Source organism: Rhopalosiphum padi, chromosome 2 (assembly GCF_020882245.1).
Source record: "Rhopalosiphum padi isolate XX-2018 chromosome 2, ASM2088224v1, whole genome shotgun sequence".
NCBI lineage: Eukaryota > Metazoa > Arthropoda > Insecta > Hemiptera > Aphididae > Rhopalosiphum > Rhopalosiphum padi.
The window spans coordinates 54,046,680-54,070,775 of record NC_083598.1 but is presented as its reverse complement, the minus strand read 5'-3'; the positions used below and the strand labels follow the sequence as shown (position 1 = coordinate 54,070,775).

Genomic DNA, 24,096 nt, shown 5'->3' with positions numbered 1-24,096 from the left:
TATGCACATTTGAAAAAAAAATAACTTAGTTTTTAATTTTAAAGTTTTTTTTTAATTGACTGTAATTAAATCTTAAATAAATTAACCAAATGACAATATATATATGATGTACACACACAAACATATATATATATATATATATATATATTATATACATATAATATGGTTTACTATGTTCGATATTTTCTAACAATATAATGTTTTGAAAAAAGTAAATACGTATATTACTTCTTAGCTTTCGGGATTGTTTCAACGGAATACATCAGCCGTGTGCTAATAAACAAAGAACCTTAGCACCTCATCACCAACGAGAAAAACAATTTTATGCACTTGCACACATACTTATATTTATATGTATATATATAGCACGTAATATGAACACTTGATTATGAATAACGAAAAAACGTAAAAAACAGACGAAATATTTGTTTAAGAACCAACAAGAAACCGCTATCTATAGTAACGACCCTATTTCTAATAGTAATATTATTTCTTATATATGCATATATAAATATATCATTTACATGAACAGATAAATATAATATAATTTTATGATAACATTACAGTATAATATAGTATTTATATCTGAGCATAAAATATATAATAATAGTATAAACATGATTCAAAACAATATAATATAATAGTATATACGACTACATTTTATGGAATAACGGTTTCGATATACGTTTACAACAATATTATCATAATAACGTTATTACCGAAATGGAGACGTCCCTTTATCTCGCTCGTCGTTCCGAACTAGAGCGACAGCATCAGCAGCACTTAACCTACGCACTTGAGCATCGATTTACTTAATAATCCTATAACAACAACGAGCTTGTTGTATATCCGGCCGGACAGTCTTCTTTTACCATATTAATATTAAATATTTAAATATACAATAATATTATACTATCAGTTATTATTCGAGGAAACAAATAAACGTAGAGTAAATCATATAACAACAAAAACAATGAGCGCTTTTTTTTTCTACGTTCATCAAATTATAATAATTTATAATAATACATCTTATGCAATCAATAATAGTTGTTATACACTGAAGTTCAAGTAAACTACACCGGAACGGTATCTTCGGCGTCGTAGTCGTCGTCGTCAACGTCTTCGCAGCCCCCACCGTCGACACCATCGACTTGCAATCAAGTCGGGTCCTTGTCCTTTAGCGCTTGGATTATGCAGTGCTTGATCTCGTCTTCGGACATCTTGCTCAGCGCTTCCAGTTCCGTTTTGGGCGCTTGTCTGAGCCACCGGAACACCTCCACAGTCTTGCGGTTCTTGGTCGGCCGGTGTCCGTCGCTAGACCGCCGAGCCCTTTTTACCTCTACGATCCTCGGCAACGTGGCCGGTGGCTCGTCATCCGATTTGCGACGAGTCGACTGCTGTTCGCCATTGATCACCACCCTGGGCGGTCCCTGAGAGTAGCTCGACTTCCGCGATTGTATACCCAAGTCGGGTCGTGACGACGAGGTGTCCGACGAAAAACTTGACCTAAAATGTTGTCATATAATTATACCGTATACCAATATACAGCTAATATTAAGCTGTCCATCGTTCAACTGGCCACAGTCATTTTCTAAGTCAATTATTTTATATATTCTTACATAATTCCAAGAGAATATTTATTTTATAGTACACAGCTATATCCTATTTACAACAAATAAATATAGATAGTAGGCACTTGTCGATTAGGCACCTATCACATCAACCTATGCAACTTTTCGGCAATTTGAACTCTGCTTTTGCGACTACCGCAAGTTATTTAGGCTTATCAACTGATTTATATTATTTTAAGATATTTTTTTAATATACAAGACAAAATAATGCAAGTAGATTTACTTAACAAAACGTATAATGCATATTGTATCATGACGCAGTGGCGTAATTAGGATTTCTTTAAAGGGAGGAGATATGACTAAAATTGTTGATGTCAAATGGCTCAGACTTTTATTATCTACTGGTAAATTGATAAATGAAAAAATACAACTACCATAAACATATCAAAAAAGCTAAAAATAAAAAAAGGTAGGTTAAGGGGGGAGATATATCTTTCTAATCTCTCCTCGTAAATACGACACTGACATGACGTGCCAATTACAAACTAATTTTATGAAAGTGCCTGAAAGTGTCAATTTTTACAGGATTTTATAAAACATTTCCTAATTATTTTCATAAGTATAAATTGAATTCTTCTCTTGCGGATTATAAAATTGCTTTAAAACAATATAAATCTAACACTGCCTTATAGTGATAATCAAAATAATAGAATTGTGTTTATCAGAAAATCTCTTAACGTAATCGCGCTAACCGATAAGTACTAACTATACATTTTATATAAAAACTATGAAAATATTTATTATTATGAATTAAAAATTTATCTGTTACATATTTGATAAGAAACTAAGATATAGATGATCATAATACAAATTAAAATACAACGCGGCGAGATTGCGTTTTTGTTAACATTTACAAGTTTTTACAGTTCAAACTATATAATTAATTTTTTTTCAAAATCATAAAATATTGTAAGTATGGCCAGTTGCATATGGATCACTCTGTTTATAATATTTTGTGAACGAGTTGTACCTAAAAAATACTCCCGGAGACAGCAGGTTGGGGCTGCGTGGTAGATCGTTTTCCACGTATAAGTTATTGTTGCTAAGTTTCGCCCCGATCAATTCAGATGCGGAAAATATGCTCATCCTGCTAGAATCCGCTGGACTAGGATTTCCTGAGGACCGTCTGATCAGTTGTTTTCGTGTGTTGAAGTCAGGTGGACTGTTGGACGCTCCCTGGCTCAGTCGTCTGCCCACGGTCTCTGAATAACTTGCTACGTCCGTGCTGTACCGACGGATACTTAAGTTCCCAGAGCTCCGTGATCTCTGCTTGCTGTAGCGTCTACCGAGGCTCAACCTGAAAACCGTTTTGGTCATAGGTGGTTATTTAAGTGTATATTAAATACTCTGATATAATGACAATAATGATAATTATATGCAGTGTTTAGCTCTACCTGGCCGGTGACAAAAATTTTGCCGTTGTTCGCTTCGGAGATTGTCCTGCGGTTGGAGAGTTTGATAATGTTAACCTGACGTTTTGTTTTTTGTTATCCCTCTCTTCCCTTTGTATTCTAAAAGTACATAAATACAAACGGGTAAATAACACACATTTAATAACAATAACAATAACAATAATAATAATAATAGTAATAATAAGACAAACAATAGATTTATCAAAACATACAAACCTTCGGATCTCTTCAATGACTTCGAAGAATTGACCTTTCCGTTTTCTACGCTCGAACTCTTTCTGTAACAATAGAACGGGAAAACGATAAAACCTTCAGTCATACACTATTTGTAAATATATTTCTAACCTGTGCATGTTGAGGATGCATAAAAGGCAAACTCACTCGACGTACGCTTTTTTGAAACAGCGATGCGATTTGTCCTTGTCTTAGCGTGTGCACTAGTTCTTTAGCCGTATGTTGTGGTGATATTAGTTCTACGCTATTTATGAATTTGTAAAGTTTCTGAAAAAAAAAATTGTTTTTAAATATTATAGACTCCGGTTATCTACCAGTATTCAAATTTATAGTAGCTATACTAAGTTACAATATTATAATAATTATAATAAAATACCAGTAATGTTATTATACAAATGGAATTTGTTTCTATACAAATAAATAAATAAGCATAGTATAATAATAATATTTTGACAAGTTTAGTAATGTTGTTCAACATACTTGACTGACAAACATCATATTTTGGTTTCTCCATATCGAATCTGGCGGCTTTTGCCGAAGTTTGGGTAGCGCGTAATGATAAAAAGCGTGTTCTAGGCAGAGGATAACAGCGCCTGCTAGTATTCCACAACCCAACATGAGGAAAACACCTAAAAATGCGTCGACGCCTAATGGTGTCGGTTGTCCAAGGTCTGATGTTTCCAATTCGCGGTTGACGCAAGGTAAATCACTAAACCATTTATTTTGTAGGATATCCATAAAACCGTTGTTTATATACGTTGAAACAGCTGCAGACACCTTTTCCTGTTATACATAAAATTAATTATTATAAATTATTTTATTATTAACAATACATAATACACTAACAGACCTTTAAAACAAAATTTTTAGTCATGCCCACCGCATAAACATCATCATACAGTGGATCTCCGTGTGTTTGAAGCTTACAATCATGATCAGTTCCACTATAATAGTCCAAAATGGGTTTGTCGCCGATAAATATGTCCAAACTGCCATTTCTAAGATTTAAAACAAAATTAAATAAAACAAGTGAAGAATAATTTTTAATTATACTTATATATTTTTTACACTGTGTGAAATCAAAATGATATAGTTTTTTAGATACTAAGCAAAATCAAGCTATATAGCTATAAAATCTTATCAGTATAATGAGACAGCATTTCCTGGAGATTAAAAGTATTAATAATTAAACATTAAAAAATTTAGTCTATTAATCTGAATAATGTCCTCTTTTAATCTTAAAACCGTTTCGTATCTTTTCCCGTCAAATCAATTAACCTTTTTGACTAAAAGCTTACCTTCATTGTGTGAAAAAACCATCTCGCTTCAAAGATTTTTAAAAATAAAATTTTTTTTCTTTAATAATGATTTAAAAAGTATAAAACATATGTTAACGTGTAATAATGGACTAGACTCTCACATACAAAGCATTTACGAAAGAATAAATGTGTATCTAGTCTACAAATCCTTATTTGGACCTATATATATATAACACTATATATCTTATTCAGACGTACGGAGCACATTTAAACCATCTAAAACTAGAAATCATCCAAGCATTCTAGTATATTTGTCTTAGTCAAATAACGACATCCTTTTGGAACACGTATATTTTACGAAAACCATTACAAAGACATCAAAGTTGTCACTTAACTATAACTCAAAATTATTATATTCCTAACTTGATCCTCGTTATAATATACTATAATAAATCGTCCATATTCATTAATTCTTTTCAACAGTCAGACATGTAAATTAACTCGTTTATAATTTATAACCAAAATCTTATTGCAATCAATCAATAATATTTTTTAACAATGCGAAATTCATCATTGTGACTCATTCCACTAAATTATTGTTATTGCACAAATGGTAAATCAAACTATCTTAAATATATATATAAATTATATAGCTTACGCGATATTTTTAGTTTTTTCATTGTAAGTTATTTTACCTTAACATTCGCATACCCGACGCTGTGTCGGGAACAGAATATTTTTGAACGTGTTGCCATAGAGCGGGATTTTTGTCTTTTAAATAAACCTCTGCAGATGAAGATTTAGCCGAACCGACTTTCATCAAAAACATCTGAAAATTAAATATCATGTAAAAATTGTACAACTTAAATTTTATAAACTGGTAGTATTATAATACAATAGTACGACGGTGTTCGATACAATCGTGTATTTACATTTCGATCGTTGTAATCCACTTCAGCGTTTTGAAATAGAAGCGAAGCAATTAGAGCTGCGATGTTGGCAGTGTAACTAGCCACGAATATAACGCAAAATCCGCCCCAAACGTTAATTAAAAATTTGTTTGGCCACGATTTCGGTGCTTTAAAATTGACCAGAGCGCCGCAGAGCAGTCCCCACATCGCCCACAACGCCGAAGGCATACTGTGAATACGTATAATAGTTATTTTTCAATACTATAAAGCTATCCAAAAGCAAATATATTTACCCGAAATTCTTAGATCTCTGCCTGCCGGAGGGATTTAAGCCGAACGGACTGAACCATTCGTACAATGCAACTGCCACTGTGGTTACGTGAAGTGACACGAATATAGCGATCCACAGGCTCGGACTCAGTGGCAACAGAAACGCAAGTAGTGGAACGTTAGTCTTTCTCTTCGGAGCAACCATCATTGAAACACCGCTGTAGAAATAAGGCGTAGAAAAATCAATCCACTTCGATCTATAAAACAAAAAAATAAAATATTTCCTATAAGTTGTAATTATTGTTTTATGGCATCGTGTATTTGACGTGAACCTTGTAGACGTGACGCTCAGCGGACAGAATGCCATGTGTGCGGTACCGGACACGAGTTCACCGACCACTCCATTCCAATGGAGCTTTTGGGTCCCAAACGTACCGTCAGCGACCAAGTATAGGTGAAAATCAAATTCCAAGTCTTTCGACATTTTTTCCAGCAGGTCTATGGACAGCCCAAAACAGCAATACGCTTCCGGTAACGACGTGCTATATATAATAACGAACATTAGTTACGATATAATATCATACGTTTGTAATAATAACTATAAATAGGTATAGTACTTGTACAGAGTGTTTAATACGTTCGGAAACGCTCATTAGACTAATTAGGACTGATAAACGATAATATAATATAATTAATGAGATTATTAAATATTTTACACTATATATAAATGCACAGCAATATTAATTGTTATTGATTCACGTGTTGCTTCACGTTGTCGTATTAAGACATGCATTATGCATATTATAGTAATTCCAAACTTATAGAAAACCTGGTATAGGTATAATACTATAAGTGTTTTGACCACGCTCGCTATTGTATTGCTGTGTGTTACTCACTTTTTGTTCGAGTTCAACTTGATGTCTTTGAATATCATCGTTATGTTGTCTTTGTTAGTCGTCGTCATTTGATAACATTGTATACCGCGTAGACACTGGCGATCCTGTTGCAATGGTGCGTGCATAACGAACGGCGGCCCAATGGCGGTTACCACCCTGTACACAGCCCGTCTGCCCAGATTAGAGGTCGGCACCATTTTTCCGCCAGCCCACACCACCGAGTCCAACTTGACCGATTGTCCACCAGTGCTAGACGGACCGACGGTGCCGACTTTCTTCCAAGCCCGCGTATAACCATCTAAGACAGATAGAGAGAAATGAAAGTGAAAAAAAAAACCACGCACTTAGTGAAGTACACAATATTATATATATATATATAGGTAGTTGTATAGTAGATGAGGCAAGCGCGGGGCGAAGAAAAAACTTTTTTACTTTGCCTTTAAACTAATTTATCTGTAGCGGAAAAAGGAAAAAAATTGCAACAAAAGACGTTTAGACGTTTAGTGTTGTATATCGTCAACTGAAAGAAAAAACGGTATACCGCTAAAATAAAAAAACACTTTATATCTGTTAACGCTGCAGTGTTTATATATATATAACTATATAAGGGTATGGCGATCTTTACCCAAAGTTTTAATTGCGTTCAGGGTCGACCGGAGATATTACGCGTAGAGCCGTAGACGCGTATACGTTGCTGTATGCGTAATGCATATATTATTATATTATTTTCGGTCAGAGGAAACCCGTTTTGCACCTGACCATCCGCACCGTTTTCACGTCATACAATACGTGACCGAACATTTTAATAAAAAGTTTTGCATCATCTATTAAAAAGCAGTATTCCTCGGAGCACGTGAACCAATATTTAACTTCGAACGTCTCGACCCCGCGGAACGTATTGTACACGGTTTATCGATTTGCACGAATAAATACGATGTATTTTGTATCGTAGAAGTAGACGACTATGGTGGAGAATTTCAAAAATATGTCGTCATTGTCTGCGTCTTGCTGTAATAATTTTTCCGACCATCTGTTTCGTGGAAACTAAAACGGATTAAAACACCGGTGGTCCACAGCCGCAATATCCTATATACTTTTGTTCCTTTTTCGTTTCATCATCATCAATCACGCACACACACACACACACACTCATGATACACACTGTTACATATAATACCACACTAGCAACACCGTGCTATAATAACATTTTAAGAACTTTCAAATAAAATGAAAACGATATATTTTATTTCATTATTATACGTTTTGTTTTATCGCAAAAGACAACACTGATGTAATAATATTATATTTTATTCTTAAATGTGTTGATGTGTCAAAATGCCAAAACAGTTCTATCGGCATAAATATACAATGTTATATAATGAATATTAATTTGAATTTTGTTATTTAAACAATATAAATTTATATTTAATATACAGACAAATGTTTTTTCTGCATAATATAAACTTACGGTTATAAATAGTTATAATTATCATACTAATAATGTTATTATAATATTATCATTATATACCCCCAAAACATTGTGCACCTGGCGTGTTTTTTTAAAATTTATTTTTAAAGACTCGATTCGAAAATATTTAAAGGTATCGGGAGGAAATGATTATATAGCAACAGCACCCGTCATCCAATAAAATTAATCACCAGTGTCGGTGGTTTTTTTATACTCGATATTTCAAATTGTATGTATTGCAGTTTGAGTTTAATGACTCGTTCATCCGGTAAATCATTCGTTTAATGGACTCTGCAGGAGATCAAAATATATTATTTTATTGGAGGCCCTAAATAAACGAATAAAGTTATCAAGTGTGTTACGAACGAATTTGAACCGCATACCTACGATTTCATCGTTGCACAATATATGACATTAATTTTGAAAACTGTTATCGATATTGTACAGTATAATAATGTACTCTATTATTATGTAAAAACTAAAACGCCATATTTGCGTAATACATTCCTCTATATTATCACGATCACGCGGTTTAACACCATTTTTCGGGTTTTTCTTACTTCTGTTTCTATTATTGAGTGTGAAATCCTTTTTTTCTTATTTGCCAATTTTTCACGATCAGCACATTTCCGAAATGCGTTCTTTTATGTTTATACGTTTTTCATCGAAAAAAAAAAGCATAAATATAGGTACGTGTACAGTACAAGCGTCATAATTCTAACCAGTAATACCTTATTTGTATACTCGTGTACATGCCAATTTTTCACCGAATTGGAAACCGTAGTACATGCGACCATTCTGATCAACGCCCTTTAAGTAGAATACATGTCAACGAAAATATTAAGACGCGTATTTCTACTTTGCTCATGCCGTGTCGTCCTGTTTTTTCATCCTATATGGCACGTTATAGATGCGACCACGGTGTTATTTATTTAATATATAAATATATGTTATATAATGTGTACATTTTTTTTTACAAATATCGCAATAAATAAACGTATTCAGGGTTCCTGTGCTCGTACGCCCTCTCACACGCCTGCGGTTACTTTATCTAATAGTGTTTTGAGTTTAACGACATAAACGTGGTAATAACATTTTGTTCGGATTCTACATGAGATACACGTAACTACAACAGTTTTATTTATTATTTTTAACACCTAAAATTGAATATGCGTATTGATTTTTTCATTTAGCTATAAAGTATAATAATTCTTATAAGATTTAAATTCTCGGTAGAATGAAAAGTTTTTAAAGCCATATATGTATATAACACGAGTTTCAAAGATTGTTGAAGTATTCGCTAAACAACAACTAAGTCAACTAAAATATTTGCATTACATTGTTTTATTCTCTTCACACTTCGAAAAATTTAAATCATTAATTGGGATTTCGTATGAAAAACCACGATGCAATTTTTAACGACTCCTTTCAGTTTTAAGTTTATTATTAATAACTCGTTCTACAATATAGCAGCTTATTATTAAAAAAAGCTTATGGATTTTTCAAGAATAAAACTTAGTTTTATTAAAACTAAAAATAAAGAATAATATTAAGTTGTTTGTATAAAATAATATGCACTTATAATAACTGAATAATATACTAGTATTATTGTAAATTAAAAACAATATAGGTAGTCAAATCCCCTTTAGACGCATATACAACATATTATAATATAAATTGCGTCAATAATCTATAACAGTCGTTAAAATTCGATATTAGATATTTCTAAATTGAGTTTTTATTGAGGTTTAATATTTTTATCATGATTTAATAATGTTTTATCAAATAATAAATAAATTAAGTTCGTATAAAAAATTAACACGCAAAATATGTTTCAGATTTTATACAAAAAATGAACTGTGAATGATTTAAAATATTTAAAAACAGATAATTGTAGAAGAGAAAATATTGTTTTCAAAGTTATTGAAAAGAAACAGCTGTTCGTACAAAGTAGTATTTGAAATTATTTTTGAATTACTTTTATTGAAATTCCATATATTTAGTACGTCATTCAAAGATTTCAGCATAACAGTACGACAATATTTTTTTCACAAATAATATATTGAGTTGAATTTTCTAAAACTAGGTATATTGTTACAATTTGCATTGTTCTTAGTTTTATTATTGTTATTGTTATTTTATGCATACGTGTGTGTGCGTGTGTGTGTGTCGGGGGTTTGGAGAAGTGATATAAAACGTACAATGATTAACGGTTGCACATACATGGCGGAAGCAAATTGTTTCGCACATGGTCACGCCCCTATAAAAAGAATAATATATTATATTCAACGCGTGAAGTGCAACTGAAATTTTTCTGTATATATATTTCAAACTTTAACTCGCATTCTACACTCGATAGTCTCAGGACGACTCTCTCGCCGGGAAGTTTACAGACAGTTCATGTAAGTATATATAAAGCACACACGCTACGCGTCATCGATTTACAATAAATATTTTGGTGAAAATGTTGCGATAAAACATCTAAAAGCCCGACAAATATCCAGTTACTTGATCTAATTTAAAGTTTGGAAAAAAGTTGTGCAATCGGGGATGTGTTTTTTTTATGTATACGAATTGGATTACTTTTTTTAATTCAAAAAATATAAAAAAAAGTGTATAAAATATATAATGCCTAATAATAATATGTATATATATATATATATGGTAAGCGAGAATAATAAATTGAAACTACACAGAAACCAAACATTTTTTTTTTTATTATTGAATTGGGTCAGATATGAAATTGAATAGTTGGTGGTCGTGTGTATTAAAAAAAAAAAAATCATACCTATAAATCACATGACATGCGCATACAGATGGATACAATGTTAATATTGAAACACTATACTACAGTAGAAGTACTCTGGTGTTTTATGGATATAATTTTAACCGAAGGAAATTATTGAATTGCACTTCATTGTGCCCATGCATATTATCATATTATATTATGTACGTGTCAGCGTATTTTAACCCTACAATGCTGTTTCAGAATACAAGTCATTTAAGGGTGACGAAGTCGGCTATTTATCAAGGAACGATAATGCTGGCAATTTTTAGTAACGCCGGCCACACAACTGACCGTAAGGAAAGAATAAAATCAAACTATTTCGACGGTCAAAACGACCAAGACGAATTTACATGAAAAGCTATCATGCCTCGTAGAATAGTCGAATATTGATCATTTTATTTATATTTGAAAGAGGAAAACCTTATTCAAGCCGTATTGGGTTCTGATTTTTAAAATGACTTAAATAATGATAGAAAAATAAATTTAAAAAAATGATATACTCAACAGTTTGAGATTATTTTTTATTTTTATTGCGACATCTAAAAGTAGAGTTTTTTTTTTAATTAGAGTTCAATTTATATTATGTACAATCTGCATAAAGTCATTTTTATTTAAAAAAAAAAAAAATAAAAATCATTGAAATCTGATCATTTTACCATTGCACGAAGCGTAAGAGCTTTTTCCTGTAAATTTTTATATTAAAAATACGTCAGCTCTGATTGTCCTTAAGGCAATTTCATACGGTCGATATGTGAAGTCTCTAAAAAAAAAAAAAACTGGGCAAGATTATTTAAACGAATAAATTATAATCTCGCTTTATGGGAGTTTTTATTCTCTCCAATGAATCATTTAGTGTTTTAAAATTATTAAATTAATGATATGTGGCTAAGGTATATATAGCGAAATCTGCAAAGAGTTTAAAAACACAACAAGCAAAGTGGTATTAATGTAAATACTTTAGTAATTTTTCTACTTTCTTGGAAGCCTTTCGCGCGCCTCCACTTGAGATGAGAAACGCTACACCCCGATAAAGGCACCTGTATTTTTTTTTTTTGAAAAGCGTACTATTTGATGATAAACTAATAAATTAGAGAACGCGGGGGCTGGATTCCATTTTCCAAATACAATGTTAAGTACGGAGGGACTATTATTGTAATACGTACCTAATATATTAGCTACTTAGGTACCTACCTAAGTTAAATATTTTAAGTCTACATCAGTGTATATTATAATAGCTGTAAATAAGCTACTTAGATACGTACGTACCACATTCCACACTAGAAAATAACAAGGTGATGCGTTTATAAAGGATACGCCGAAATTCTGTCTCAGGAGAGAGAAAGTTTAATAAACCGCATTAAATTCGACGCAAAGGGCTGATCGTGTGTATATTGTTTGCTGTTGCAACTGTATTTATTGAAACTTGAAAGCGATATTATACAGTGTTATATTATGCGAATTATAATAAAAAACGCGTGTACACTTAATAGTTATATTTCATTCTTTTTTTTTTTTTACTTTTAAACCCAATATGACATTTTAGAATATTAAATATTCTTGATAAATATTAAATAACATGGATATATTGATTAACGGATAACAGCTATTAGCTATAGAAATTGATTTGAATAATCTCAACAATTAAATTAACGCATCTGTTCACATTGTTTTAGTAGTAATCATGTTATTATTATTTTTCGCAATCATTAATAAGTTTAGCGCTATGCATTTGGAAAATACATTTTAGGACCGTATTTGGAACGTAATTAATTTATTAATTCGGCTTTTGTGAAATCACAAGAAGTTCTTATAAAGTGGTAATACATTTTTGCTCGTTTGTGTACACGCGTATAATAGGTAGGTATAATTTCGTAGTATAAAAAATATGCAATAGTTGTGTATTTTCATAAAAATATTAATTATACGTGAAGCACGATAATTTCGACGTACATATAAACACTATACACCCGTAAACTACCGCACGCAATGCCATTGTTATAAGTAATAACCTATATATACTTCTAGCTCGTCACTTAAAACTTTTATTAAAACAGGGTCATCCGGTGTCATAAGTGTTTCAGACTAGTTATATGTTATTAATTTGCTGAAAGTGTCAAAGTTTGTGAATGGTTTAAAAGTAATTAGGTTATTTTTGAAATATAAGGAAGCAACGTGGCACATTGTTTATATAGTAACGGGCGAAGAGTAAACAACATTGTTATATGTTTTTAGTATAATATCAGTTTCATTAAATTAAAACGGGAACACGCCATTGCACTAACGTCATCCGGTGTGAAATGTTGTCACAAAGGAAACGCAGGCGAACAAAAAAAATAAAAAAAAATTGTACAAACAATTGTGAAAAGATGAAAAGGAAATACACATTTTAACTATATAAAGTTCATAAGTATCATAAATCAGAACTAAAACGCGCGTGGTCGGGTTTTGGGGTGAGCGGTGGTGATATCTAAAATGGGACCCTTGGATTTCGTCCGAAGTATATATATTTATCAGGATAATATGTAAAGCGCAAAATATGAATACGCTCGTAAAATCACATTTTCGGGCAATAAAGTAAATGTATAGAACGAACGTTTTACGATTTTTCGGTGTGTGGAAAAAAACGTTATTCACGATTATAGTATTAAATGCGTTATCAGTTAAACGTATGTACTACGTGAGTACGATTTGAGAGCGATTATTGAGATAAGAGCGTGAGATGGAATGGACAGAAATGCGAGCAAATAATGGAGTTTCCGACGGACGTCGGATGTAAACTTGTATATAATAATATATAATAATTGTTGTAATATTTTTTTCCCATTCATTTTGTTTTTTTTTCGACACGACATTTTCCCAGAAAACGACACCGTGCATTACTCAGCAGTTACATTTCATATCGCGCAGCACAACATTTGTGTCGTTTTAAAGTTTCTGTGGCTATGAGTATATAATAATATAGGTGTATAATATTATGTGGGGTTGCGCACAGATACAATTTTATAAACATTTATTACGATGAACGGTGCGGTAGTTTTGGTCGGGACGATATTAAAACTCGAGTTAACGAACCGCGAAACGCGACGCATTACGACGACATCGACTACCATATCATATAATATAACTGTACTGTATACATGAAAATGTGGTCAGAAAACTCCCGAGACAGATAAGAGAATTCGCCGCGCATCGGACGAGAGGAAGATACTATACATAACACTATTAGATGTCACTCAAAAATTTATTCGAATAGAACCGCCGGACGCGAAATACGTACACAATACTAACAACACTTCATGTTTCAATGTTTACCGCCCTTAAACACTGGGCCTAAAGCTAGTGTACAACCACACATATAATCGTATATTATTATTGTGTATTCAAGATGTGACATGTCGTTTCTGAAGTATAAAGTCTTTGAACAAAATGCAAACAATCGGTCTGACATAACTACAGAGTGATTCACTACGCATGAGCACTTCATAATTCATTTATTCAAATTCTGATTTTTGAAATTTTTAATTATACTTAAACACCATATTTTTAAACTCTTGAGATTTTTCGTACTACTTTAAGAGTGTCATTTGGCGATCAAACCTCTGTTTTTCAAACAAAATCTCCAATTTTCACTGTAAATTATTTAGTGGATATTTTTAAAAATATTGATGTACCTAATTCAAAATTTTAACAAATAATTTTTCTGTTATAAACATTTATAATATTTAGATAATAATTTTTAAAAGTAGTTTTTCAAAAAAAATAAAACAGTATTTATTATTTTGGATTTTTTTTAACATAAATGTTTAATAATTGAATTTTATACAATGGTTAATATAAATTGCTTACATGTTTAAATTATCTTATGGTTCATATCATTCAAACGTACCGTGGACCTAGCTATTATCTTTGGTTCAAAATATATTTATATTAATATTTTGATTTTGATTTAGTCAATTTTTTTAGAAAATTATCCACTAACTAATTTACAGTAGAAAATTTGTATTATCATTTTTGATAAACAAAAGCTAGTATCTTCACTGAAAACTTCTTAGTTATATAAAAAAATCTTAAGAATTTTAATAGATAGTCTTTGTCCTTTGAGTATACTTAAAATTTTTACTTTCCTTAATGCAAAAAATCAGATTTTATTAACTGTATTAATGAATAACATATGAAAAGTGAGCATGAATGGTGAATCACACTGTATACCTACAGTACAACTGCACGGGTAGAACTCATCTTTTGTACTTATTGTGTCGTTTCTTGGAAGCCACATACGTCACAGTAAGTCATTTAAAGATAAATTCGACTTGTTATATCATTATTTACGTCAGCTCTTTTATACTTTCAGCTATTATTGTTAGGTACTACATCACAATCTTCTGTGCTCGATGACGGATGCACGAAAAATCCCAATGACATAAGTAAAAATAATATCAAACGAGTTTGAAACCTACTTTGACACTACTATTAGTTCTATACTAGAATAATATTACAACAAAAAAGTAGATGTGAACTTTCGGAAAGTTACAAAACTTAGATTTACTGTCTATATACTACTGTCGTATAATATTATGTATACGTTTTCGGAAAACATTATTGTTTGTCCGTGCGATACACGCCTGAGCAGAGTTTATTTTCGTCAAATTTAAACAATGCATAAATAATATTATAGCTGTATTCGATTTAAAAACTATATTAAATTTGAAATATTATTTTAACGCAGCAGGCTGGATATACATTTTTAATAAGTCTGTTGACTAATGACGTGACCCGCCAAGGTACATTATTATATACGATTTCCAGTTAGAGTCGCCAAGGGCTGGCATTACTTCAACGTTAACTTTAAGGAATCATACTTTGAGTTCCTAAATGACATATTATAACAGACAAGCAGATGGATAGATGGATTGTAAATCGAATCTTAACGACTTAAACAACTTAACGACGTCTACTTGCTTTAGACAGAAACGAACAATGACGTAGAAAAATAATAGGATTTGTAAAAATAAAAAAACAGACATCTATATATATATATATGCGTATAGTTTTTATGTTTATAAGAAGAAAGAAAAAGGTACGTTAGAACCAAAACGAGTGAACTAGAACAAAAAAGAAAATGCTGGTTGAAATTACGAAACCAAAATAAGATTATATAAGTACTTATAAGAATTAGTTACCAATTCAAATTATGTGTACTCAATTTAAAATGTTTGAGTACGATGTATTGTGACCGTATAAAAATAAAAATAATGAAACTAGCAAACAGAATTTGAATATTTCAATTGTAATTATATTAATATACATATATACTATGTAAGGTACTGTTTTCAAATGGATCGTTAATAATAATATTATATCTGAAAGCGGAAAATCTAAGTTTTCCTTGAATGTTATCATGCGCACATTACACCTACGGGGCTATTGAAATTCAAATTGTATTTTTATTTATGTATAATAATATTTACCTATATCTACAATACTGCAGTAACATCGTTTACAATCCGTCAGATAATGGAAATTTCAAGTGCAAGTACATTATTCAACCGTGGGCTATGCTGTCTTACAATAATACTTAATTAACTTAACATACAAATGCCCGGAATACCTACTAAAATGTAATAATTTTATTTTAAATTTAATAAACGAGAAACATTGTATATATATATACGAGTATATCATAATATATAGCCATCCAAAGCACAATTGATTTGTTGTCAGTAAGATAAACTCGCGATTCATACCTCCTATATTAGAGTATGTCGAAAAAAATATAAATAAACGTCAAGGGTGGATTTTGTTCCGTATAGAATAATATTTCAGAGGAAATATAGAAAAAATATAGGGATAACATTTCTCGGTAAAAATAATAATAAGAAGAAGGAAAAATATAATGCTAGTATGGCTGCTTATAATATATAATATGTGACAACAAGCGTTTTCAAATATTAAAATTGATATTTTAATAGAAGAAAAATCATCGAAATTTATATTTTTTGTCTTCTGTAATTAATTATGAAAAAGTTACAGAGTGCAAACAAAGTGTAATACTTTATAGTTAAACAGACAACTGTCTCTGAATATCAAAGCAATAATATAAATTATTGTGTTTGAAAAAAGAATTTTCGCAGAGCTCGGTTCGTTCAGAAACAACTAAAGTTTGTCTGTAACCAATGCCCGTTTATAATAATTCATCAACGTTTTTCTCAATAACTATTCACAAATTGGAAAATAACCTCTCCTTATGTAATGCACCTGTGTTGAATTTAAGATTTTAAAGTGGTATTATATTTTAATGTAGCTAACACATTTTTATGTGTAAAAGAAGTCATAAAAAAAAAAAAAACCGAAAGCCTTTACCGAAGAAATATATATCAGTGTAAAATCAATAGCTCGCTCCACTCGGAATCTAAAATTGAATGAAAAAATAATTATCTTATCACCATTATAAAATATAGAATATATCATATGTTTTTATAATATTCATCATTTAACATCATAATATAACGTAGATAATGCAAATAATAAATGTACAATACAATAGAATGCATCATCATCCATCATGTATTCATGTTCAATAGAAATCTTGCAAGTGTTTGATTATACATTGTAATATAATAATATACGTGCGTTATGTTTAACCATAACCGGGAAATTGACCAGTTAATGTAACATATAAGTTAAACCCCCCCAAATCATGATCTTAAATTCTATAAAATATATAGACCAGCATCAGAATTTAAGTGCAGTATCTTCGATACGAGTACCTTGTACCTTGTGCTTGTATCCTGATAGAGTTATGAGAAGTATTGAGTATTTTGTGTTGTAGTTTCGAGTATTTATAAACATTTTACTGTGAAATATACTCGTATACATTAAAATAATACTTTGAAACATTTTTTTTTCTGTATATTAACAATTGTTATTAATATGAATAGAAGTATTTAGCTTAGACAATTTTTTATTGTCATTTTTGCTATGGAGATTTAGTGTTGATACTTTAAGTCGGTCTCACATAACTCGTATACTATTGGTGTACTTATCTATATTCACCAATCATTGTACTTAACGATTAAATATTTCCAATACCTCATAAAGTGTCATACGAGTGTATGGCTAGTAGAATACAGTAAAGTCAAGCAAATGATTAAATAATTTAATATAATTTTCACTCGCTGAGTCATTCGTAGTTTTACATCTAGTATAGCAATTAATTATTCGGTCCGTATTTAAATTAAATTTGTATACACATTCACACACAAACGCCAGATCGGGACTTATTCTGTATGAAAAACATCTCATTTTGGAATTTTAAATATTAAATATTATTAACATAATAAAATTATTAAATTATATTTGTTGATATAATAAAATTATTATCTACTAGTGATTAGCGATTTGTAGGTTTCACTATCGTACTACATATATACATAATACTATATTTTAAATATAAATATATCATTTAATGTTGTAATAATAATATAAATTAGATCAACGGTTATTATCAAATGAGATTTTCATGAGATTATTACACTTTACAATGGTACAATCAATACACTTAGTATGTTGGACGTACAACACACAGCTAACAGTACTGCAGCGTGCAATAATTATTACGCAATATTGTAGGTATTTAAACTTTTTTTTTGGTCGTTTTACTATAATTTTTTATCCTTGGACATAATGATTTACGCCTTCCCATTGCAAAAAATAAATAAATCATAAAATAATGATAAAAACAACAGAGCACTTATATTAAAAATTATTTATGGGGTTAATAACCATTCGTATAACTGAATTTCTAATAATAAAAAAATTTTGTAAGAGTAAATTTCTCTCTCATTCATTACTTGCTGTAAATACATAACTTAATAATATTTAGATAGAAATGTTATATTGTTATTTTTTTAGTTTTCATGTTTGATACAATGATTTCAGTGCTTATAAAAACTTGAAAAAAAAATTAATGAAATTATACTATTAAGGTTTATTTTCTAAAAGAAATTTCTAAATTTGTTTTATATTGTTAAAAGCACTTTACAAGTATATTTTTTTTATAAACAATATTATTAATACGTTTTTTTTAAAACTTATTTGTACCAGTTATTTTATTTTATATTTATAAATATTGCATAACATTTATCGACTTTATCAATTGAAGGTTAAAATATTTTTATTTACATTAAAAAATATTGTTTACAAAAGAACAAGTAGATTTATTAATTTATAAAATGGGTAATTTCAGATATTGATTGTAACATATACATATGTTAATCTAACGAGCAAATATTCTTACATTTTATTTTTACCCAATACAAAACGAATTTAATTTTACTTATTTACGTATGTTACTATACATATAATTTACCATAGTTTAATCTGACGTACAATATGTATGACATTATAAAGAAATACATTATTTACGTATTATACATGTATATTAAAATGCATTTATAGATATGTTTGACGTATTTAATAAATACATATTAATGCTATTAGAATTTTACTAGAATATGTACGTATACAGTGCCACATATAAACATATAATATTACTTAAATAAATTATATTATTGTTTAATTTTGGTAAACCAAACAAATAAAACAACATTTTTTAGCACTAAAATAAAAAAAATGGAACACATATTGTACATAAATAATAATTAAACCTAAATTACCAAATTGATTCTTGACAGTACATTTCTGACGTCATACAAAGTATTGAAAATTAACTTACAACAACTATAGAATTTGACGTAACAAATACAAATACAATTTTCTATTCAGCCAATGTAGTTTGCATAGAATCTACAGAGAAACTGATAAGTATTTGTGTGTGATTCTTTGATTACAAACATTGAATCGTACGAGTGGAAACATATAGGTTGAAAGTGAAACACCCGATTTTTATTCAATTTTATTAAAAAGTTAAATCTTTTTAATTGGAATTTTTTTCAATATAATTATATGGTTAAAAATAAGGTGTGTTTAGGAAATAATATCTATAAAACATTTTCAATCAACAATACTACCTAATTATTTATTGTATGTATATATTTTTTATATTCAAAAAATAAAATACGATCAATTGATAACAAATACTCAATTTAATACAAAACAGAATGTGTATGAAATATAAATTTAAGCAGAAATGCATATCTGAATCTACATTATAATATGTATTATATTAATTATAAAAACAACTTTGGCTTATCAAAGAGATATTGATACATACAATTTAGTATTGAAATATTAAAAATTGAAAGTAAGTCTCAATTGTCAGTAGTTATAACATATTGATTCTTATTATTCGTAATGATAATAAAATAAATTAAACTAATTTATTGATATTAATAGGTAAATATAAAAAAAATATACAAAGATACAAAAGTAACAAAAGTGCAACAGTGAAAACTTCATTCCGTATCATTCTCTTAACATTGATCAATGACTATAATATGTATGTATACTTAAGAAAACCATAAGCACAAAAACACCTACTAGACAACGAGTTAATAAGTATATTATATAGTAATGCTAACAATTTTTTCCTATTAGATTTGAGTTGAGAAATTTAATAAAAAGAAAACCTCAGGTAGTAGAAAGTAATCACAAAACTTAATTATAGAACTTTATTAATAAAACCTAACTAAAATTGTTGCAAAACTAGTAAAAATAAACAACTTTTCTTAAAATCTACCTTTTGAAGTATGAAATCATTTTTATTTTACATTGTTTTATTTACACACTTCCGAGTAATACTATTAATGAATTAAGTTTATGAATAAAAATGAATACCAAATAGGTCGCAGGAAACGGAATTTTATTTTTATCTTAGAAGTTTGTCTAAATTTTCAAGTGGGTATATATAATATAAACCAGATGATTGTTTAATAAAATTATAAAAAAATAAAGCAATACGTAATTGTGTAATTAAAACTGAAGATCCCTTTGATGTATTTTACTAATTTTAAAATATAAGAATAATTTAAAAAATAAAACATAAAAAAAAAAATTATAAAACCCAGATTCGAGATTCATTTAATCGATTGAATATTCGAGAAAGATCAAAGAAAGTTTCAGATCAGATTAAATACAAATAATTTTGATAAGAATACATTTTAACTCTTTTGTAGCACACTGATGTTGGTACACTTATAACATATATAATTTATACAAATATTGAAAGTATTTATTACATTTCTTAAAAATGATCTCAATTTTTAGTTGAAGCTTATGTCATAATAAATATAATAATAATTACACATTTAAATTTATTTAACTAAATTCAGTATATTATAGGTCGCTATTTAAACATACACACACAATTTTTACAAAGTAAAGAATCTGCAGTGCATTCGTTTATAATATTATATAGATATATATTGGTCTTACTATGAATTTATAAGCGATGACAAGTCATCAAATTCCAAATACGGTTCTGAGCGGAGCTCGGTTATCAAAGTGTTGATATTATATTAAAATTGGAAATACTAATAAAACAAAAAATATACAAACGTGAATAAATACTATTCAAGTATATGTTATAAATAGTAATGAATGAATAATTTTGAAATAAAAATTCAAGTCCTATATAATTATCTAAAACCACAATAATTTGAAATTAAAATAAATCAGAAAATTTATAAAAAACATAATCGTCAAATTCACTTTTTTATGGATAAGCCTTTAATGCTTTAATAGTTTGAATGGTAAAAATTGAAAATGTTTACTCACGGTTTTACTACGACAGTTTTAATTCTCATGTCATACCACTTCATCTCATTTTATCATCCAAGAAAATTAAAGCATCAATAATATTTGTATAATTGATATTACAATATGCCATTATCGCGCGTTCGATTAGTATGAAATGTATAGATAAGTACTCATTGCTTTATCTCGGTGTTATTTGCGCACTTGTCAACTAATCGCATCAGCGATAGAAATTTCTTATCTTAAATGATTTGGGTGATTCAGTCGATAATGTTGAGACCGTTCAGAGTTGTTGTTATTATTACGAAAAATAATATGCCGCTGGCGTACAAATGTACAATACAATATATTATATCTTCTTTTCGATCGTTGTTCTATTAACTCACATAGATATGTATTCAAAGACTTATTTCCAAACAGACATTGAAGTCGTAGAACCGTGTGAAATCAATCGCGGACCACCGGTCACCACAATGACTATCGTCGTAACTTGCAATCGCGCGGGCGCATGAGAGCCGTTTATTTGTTCGCACTGTCTTACACGCTTTGTAAAACGCGGTCAAAGTACTACCACGTCCGCCACCGCTCCATCACTGCCACCACCACCACCACCACCACCTCATCCACCACCATCACCACTACACAGCTGGCAAGCGAACAGACGATCAACGCGATCCCACCAAATGTGTCCCAATACTATGGTGTGTGAGAGTTCTTATGGACAATTTCGAGGGGTGTCCGATTTACGAATTTCCGCTTAAGTGAAGGCTAAACGACCGACCACAAGACGTGTAACCCTTCTCGACGTGTGGTCTTACACTCAACTGAATATATTTCTTGTGTGTTCATCATGTTTGATGAGGTCAGTATGCATGAATAGTGTGGAGCCCTCCAAACTTAAATACCAAATCTTAATTAGATTTTTAAATAATTTTAAACTTCAAACGTCATTCTGAAATTGGTCATCGTGTTTATGTAAACTCATATAATAACATATTATCCTTAATGAATTTTTTGGTATTTTTATTACAAATCGATTATAAAAGTATCGTTACAGTCAATACGAGTATTTTACATTGTTGTGATAATTATTTAATAATATTATTTATTATATGAATATAAACAAAAACTATGTACTATGTACACAGACTAACATATTATTATGCACATATTTAAAATTTACAACATATAAATCAACAAATATATAGGAATATTCATAATTGTGTTTTAATGTCGTTATTAATTAATAACTTAAAACTCAAACAATGCAAATATGTGTTTAAAAAAATTAAAACGACATTTATTGATTACCCTTTTAATATATCAGATGACTAATAATTATTTGTGCCTTTCTATAAAATAATTGTAGATATAATATGATATTATTATTATTATTATTATTATAAGTCACTGTAGAGCCTGATTTCAGTTAAATAGTCTAGAAAAAAACAAGGGAAAGAGATAATGATTAAAAATAAGTTTCTTATTTCGTAATATTTTGAGCCAGTTTATGGTTTTCAAAGCAATATCCTATTATGTATTCGAAGATTAGAGGAAAATGTAAAAAATTATGACAATACATAAAAGTAGAAGTATAATTCAGTGCATCACTTAATTGTGCAATCATATAAATAATGAGCGTAATTCAAATACGAACTCAGTAAGTATATACGGAGGGTTGGGTAAATTAAAAGTAATTACTTTTTTTACTTGTAAAATAATTAAAACTTGTTAAATAATAATTATTAAATGTAAAATATATTTCTCAATTGTTTATTTCCGATGTATTTGATTTAGACGTACTGTCTAATATATTGACTTAAAAAAAAACCTAAATTAAGGAACCTATTTTTTCATTTTCTTTCATTTTAAAATTTGAAATGCCATTTGATTGCTACATGTGTCGCTCGTATTCTCTACTGGCACTGTTATTATGGTGATATTGTTAAAATGTTAGGAAATTAATAGAATTTTTATCGAGTTATAGATATGTAATCTAAAACATTGTTCATTTAAATAATTTTAGTTATTAAATATATAACTATAAATATGATACTAATAAGTTACTTTTCAATTTCATATTTTATAATCAAATACCAAATAGCTGATATGATTTCTAGAACCAATAATTTAAATACTCGTTTTAAATCTTTGTGATAAATCAGATAATAAATCAATTTGTAAAATTGTTTGAATACGCCCAAATGTATTTTATCGTACAATAAAATATAATGTTACGTATCCGTTTGGCATATTATAAAGTGGATACTATATTTTTGAATTCAGATTTTAGTCTGTCGGCTAATGCTTTCGTTATATCAATCGTCAAGAGACAACAAATAATTCGTTCCGCTCCAATTGTTTATTGGTAATAGTTCGACTGAAAGTCGTATGGTTGTAGTACTTTAATCAATATGATTGTATATTACGCTCTATAATTTCTAATATACCATCATGACATTTCTTTATGTAACAATTTATTATCAAATATTTAAATAAAAAATAACTAGTTAT

At 29.5% G+C, this 24,096-nt stretch overlaps 1 protein-coding gene across 2 annotated transcripts in view; it reads right to left on the bottom strand.

Moving 5' to 3' along the window:
* Nucleotides 1-75: 75 nt before the first annotated feature.
* Nucleotides 76-24,096, bottom strand: part of LOC132921067 (glutamate receptor ionotropic, NMDA 3A-like) — a 130,970-nt gene continuing 106,949 nt past the window's right edge. For both annotated transcript variants that reach the window (XM_060983895.1, XM_060983896.1), the window contains 12 exons: nucleotides 6,614-6,911; nucleotides 6,050-6,259; nucleotides 5,741-5,974; nucleotides 5,469-5,676; nucleotides 5,232-5,365; nucleotides 4,128-4,275; nucleotides 3,758-4,060; nucleotides 3,389-3,544; nucleotides 3,260-3,321; nucleotides 3,026-3,142; nucleotides 2,602-2,928; nucleotides 76-1,506 (listed from right to left, as the gene is read on the bottom strand). In XM_060983895.1, coding sequence (XP_060839878.1) covers nucleotides 1,158-1,506; nucleotides 2,602-2,928; nucleotides 3,026-3,142; nucleotides 3,260-3,321; nucleotides 3,389-3,544; nucleotides 3,758-4,060; nucleotides 4,128-4,275; nucleotides 5,232-5,365; nucleotides 5,469-5,676; nucleotides 5,741-5,974; nucleotides 6,050-6,259; nucleotides 6,614-6,911 — 2,546 coding nt within the window. In that variant the 3' untranslated portion in view covers nucleotides 76-1,157. The remainder of the gene's footprint in view (nucleotides 1,507-2,601; nucleotides 2,929-3,025; nucleotides 3,143-3,259; nucleotides 3,322-3,388; nucleotides 3,545-3,757; nucleotides 4,061-4,127; nucleotides 4,276-5,231; nucleotides 5,366-5,468; nucleotides 5,677-5,740; nucleotides 5,975-6,049; nucleotides 6,260-6,613; nucleotides 6,912-24,096) is intronic.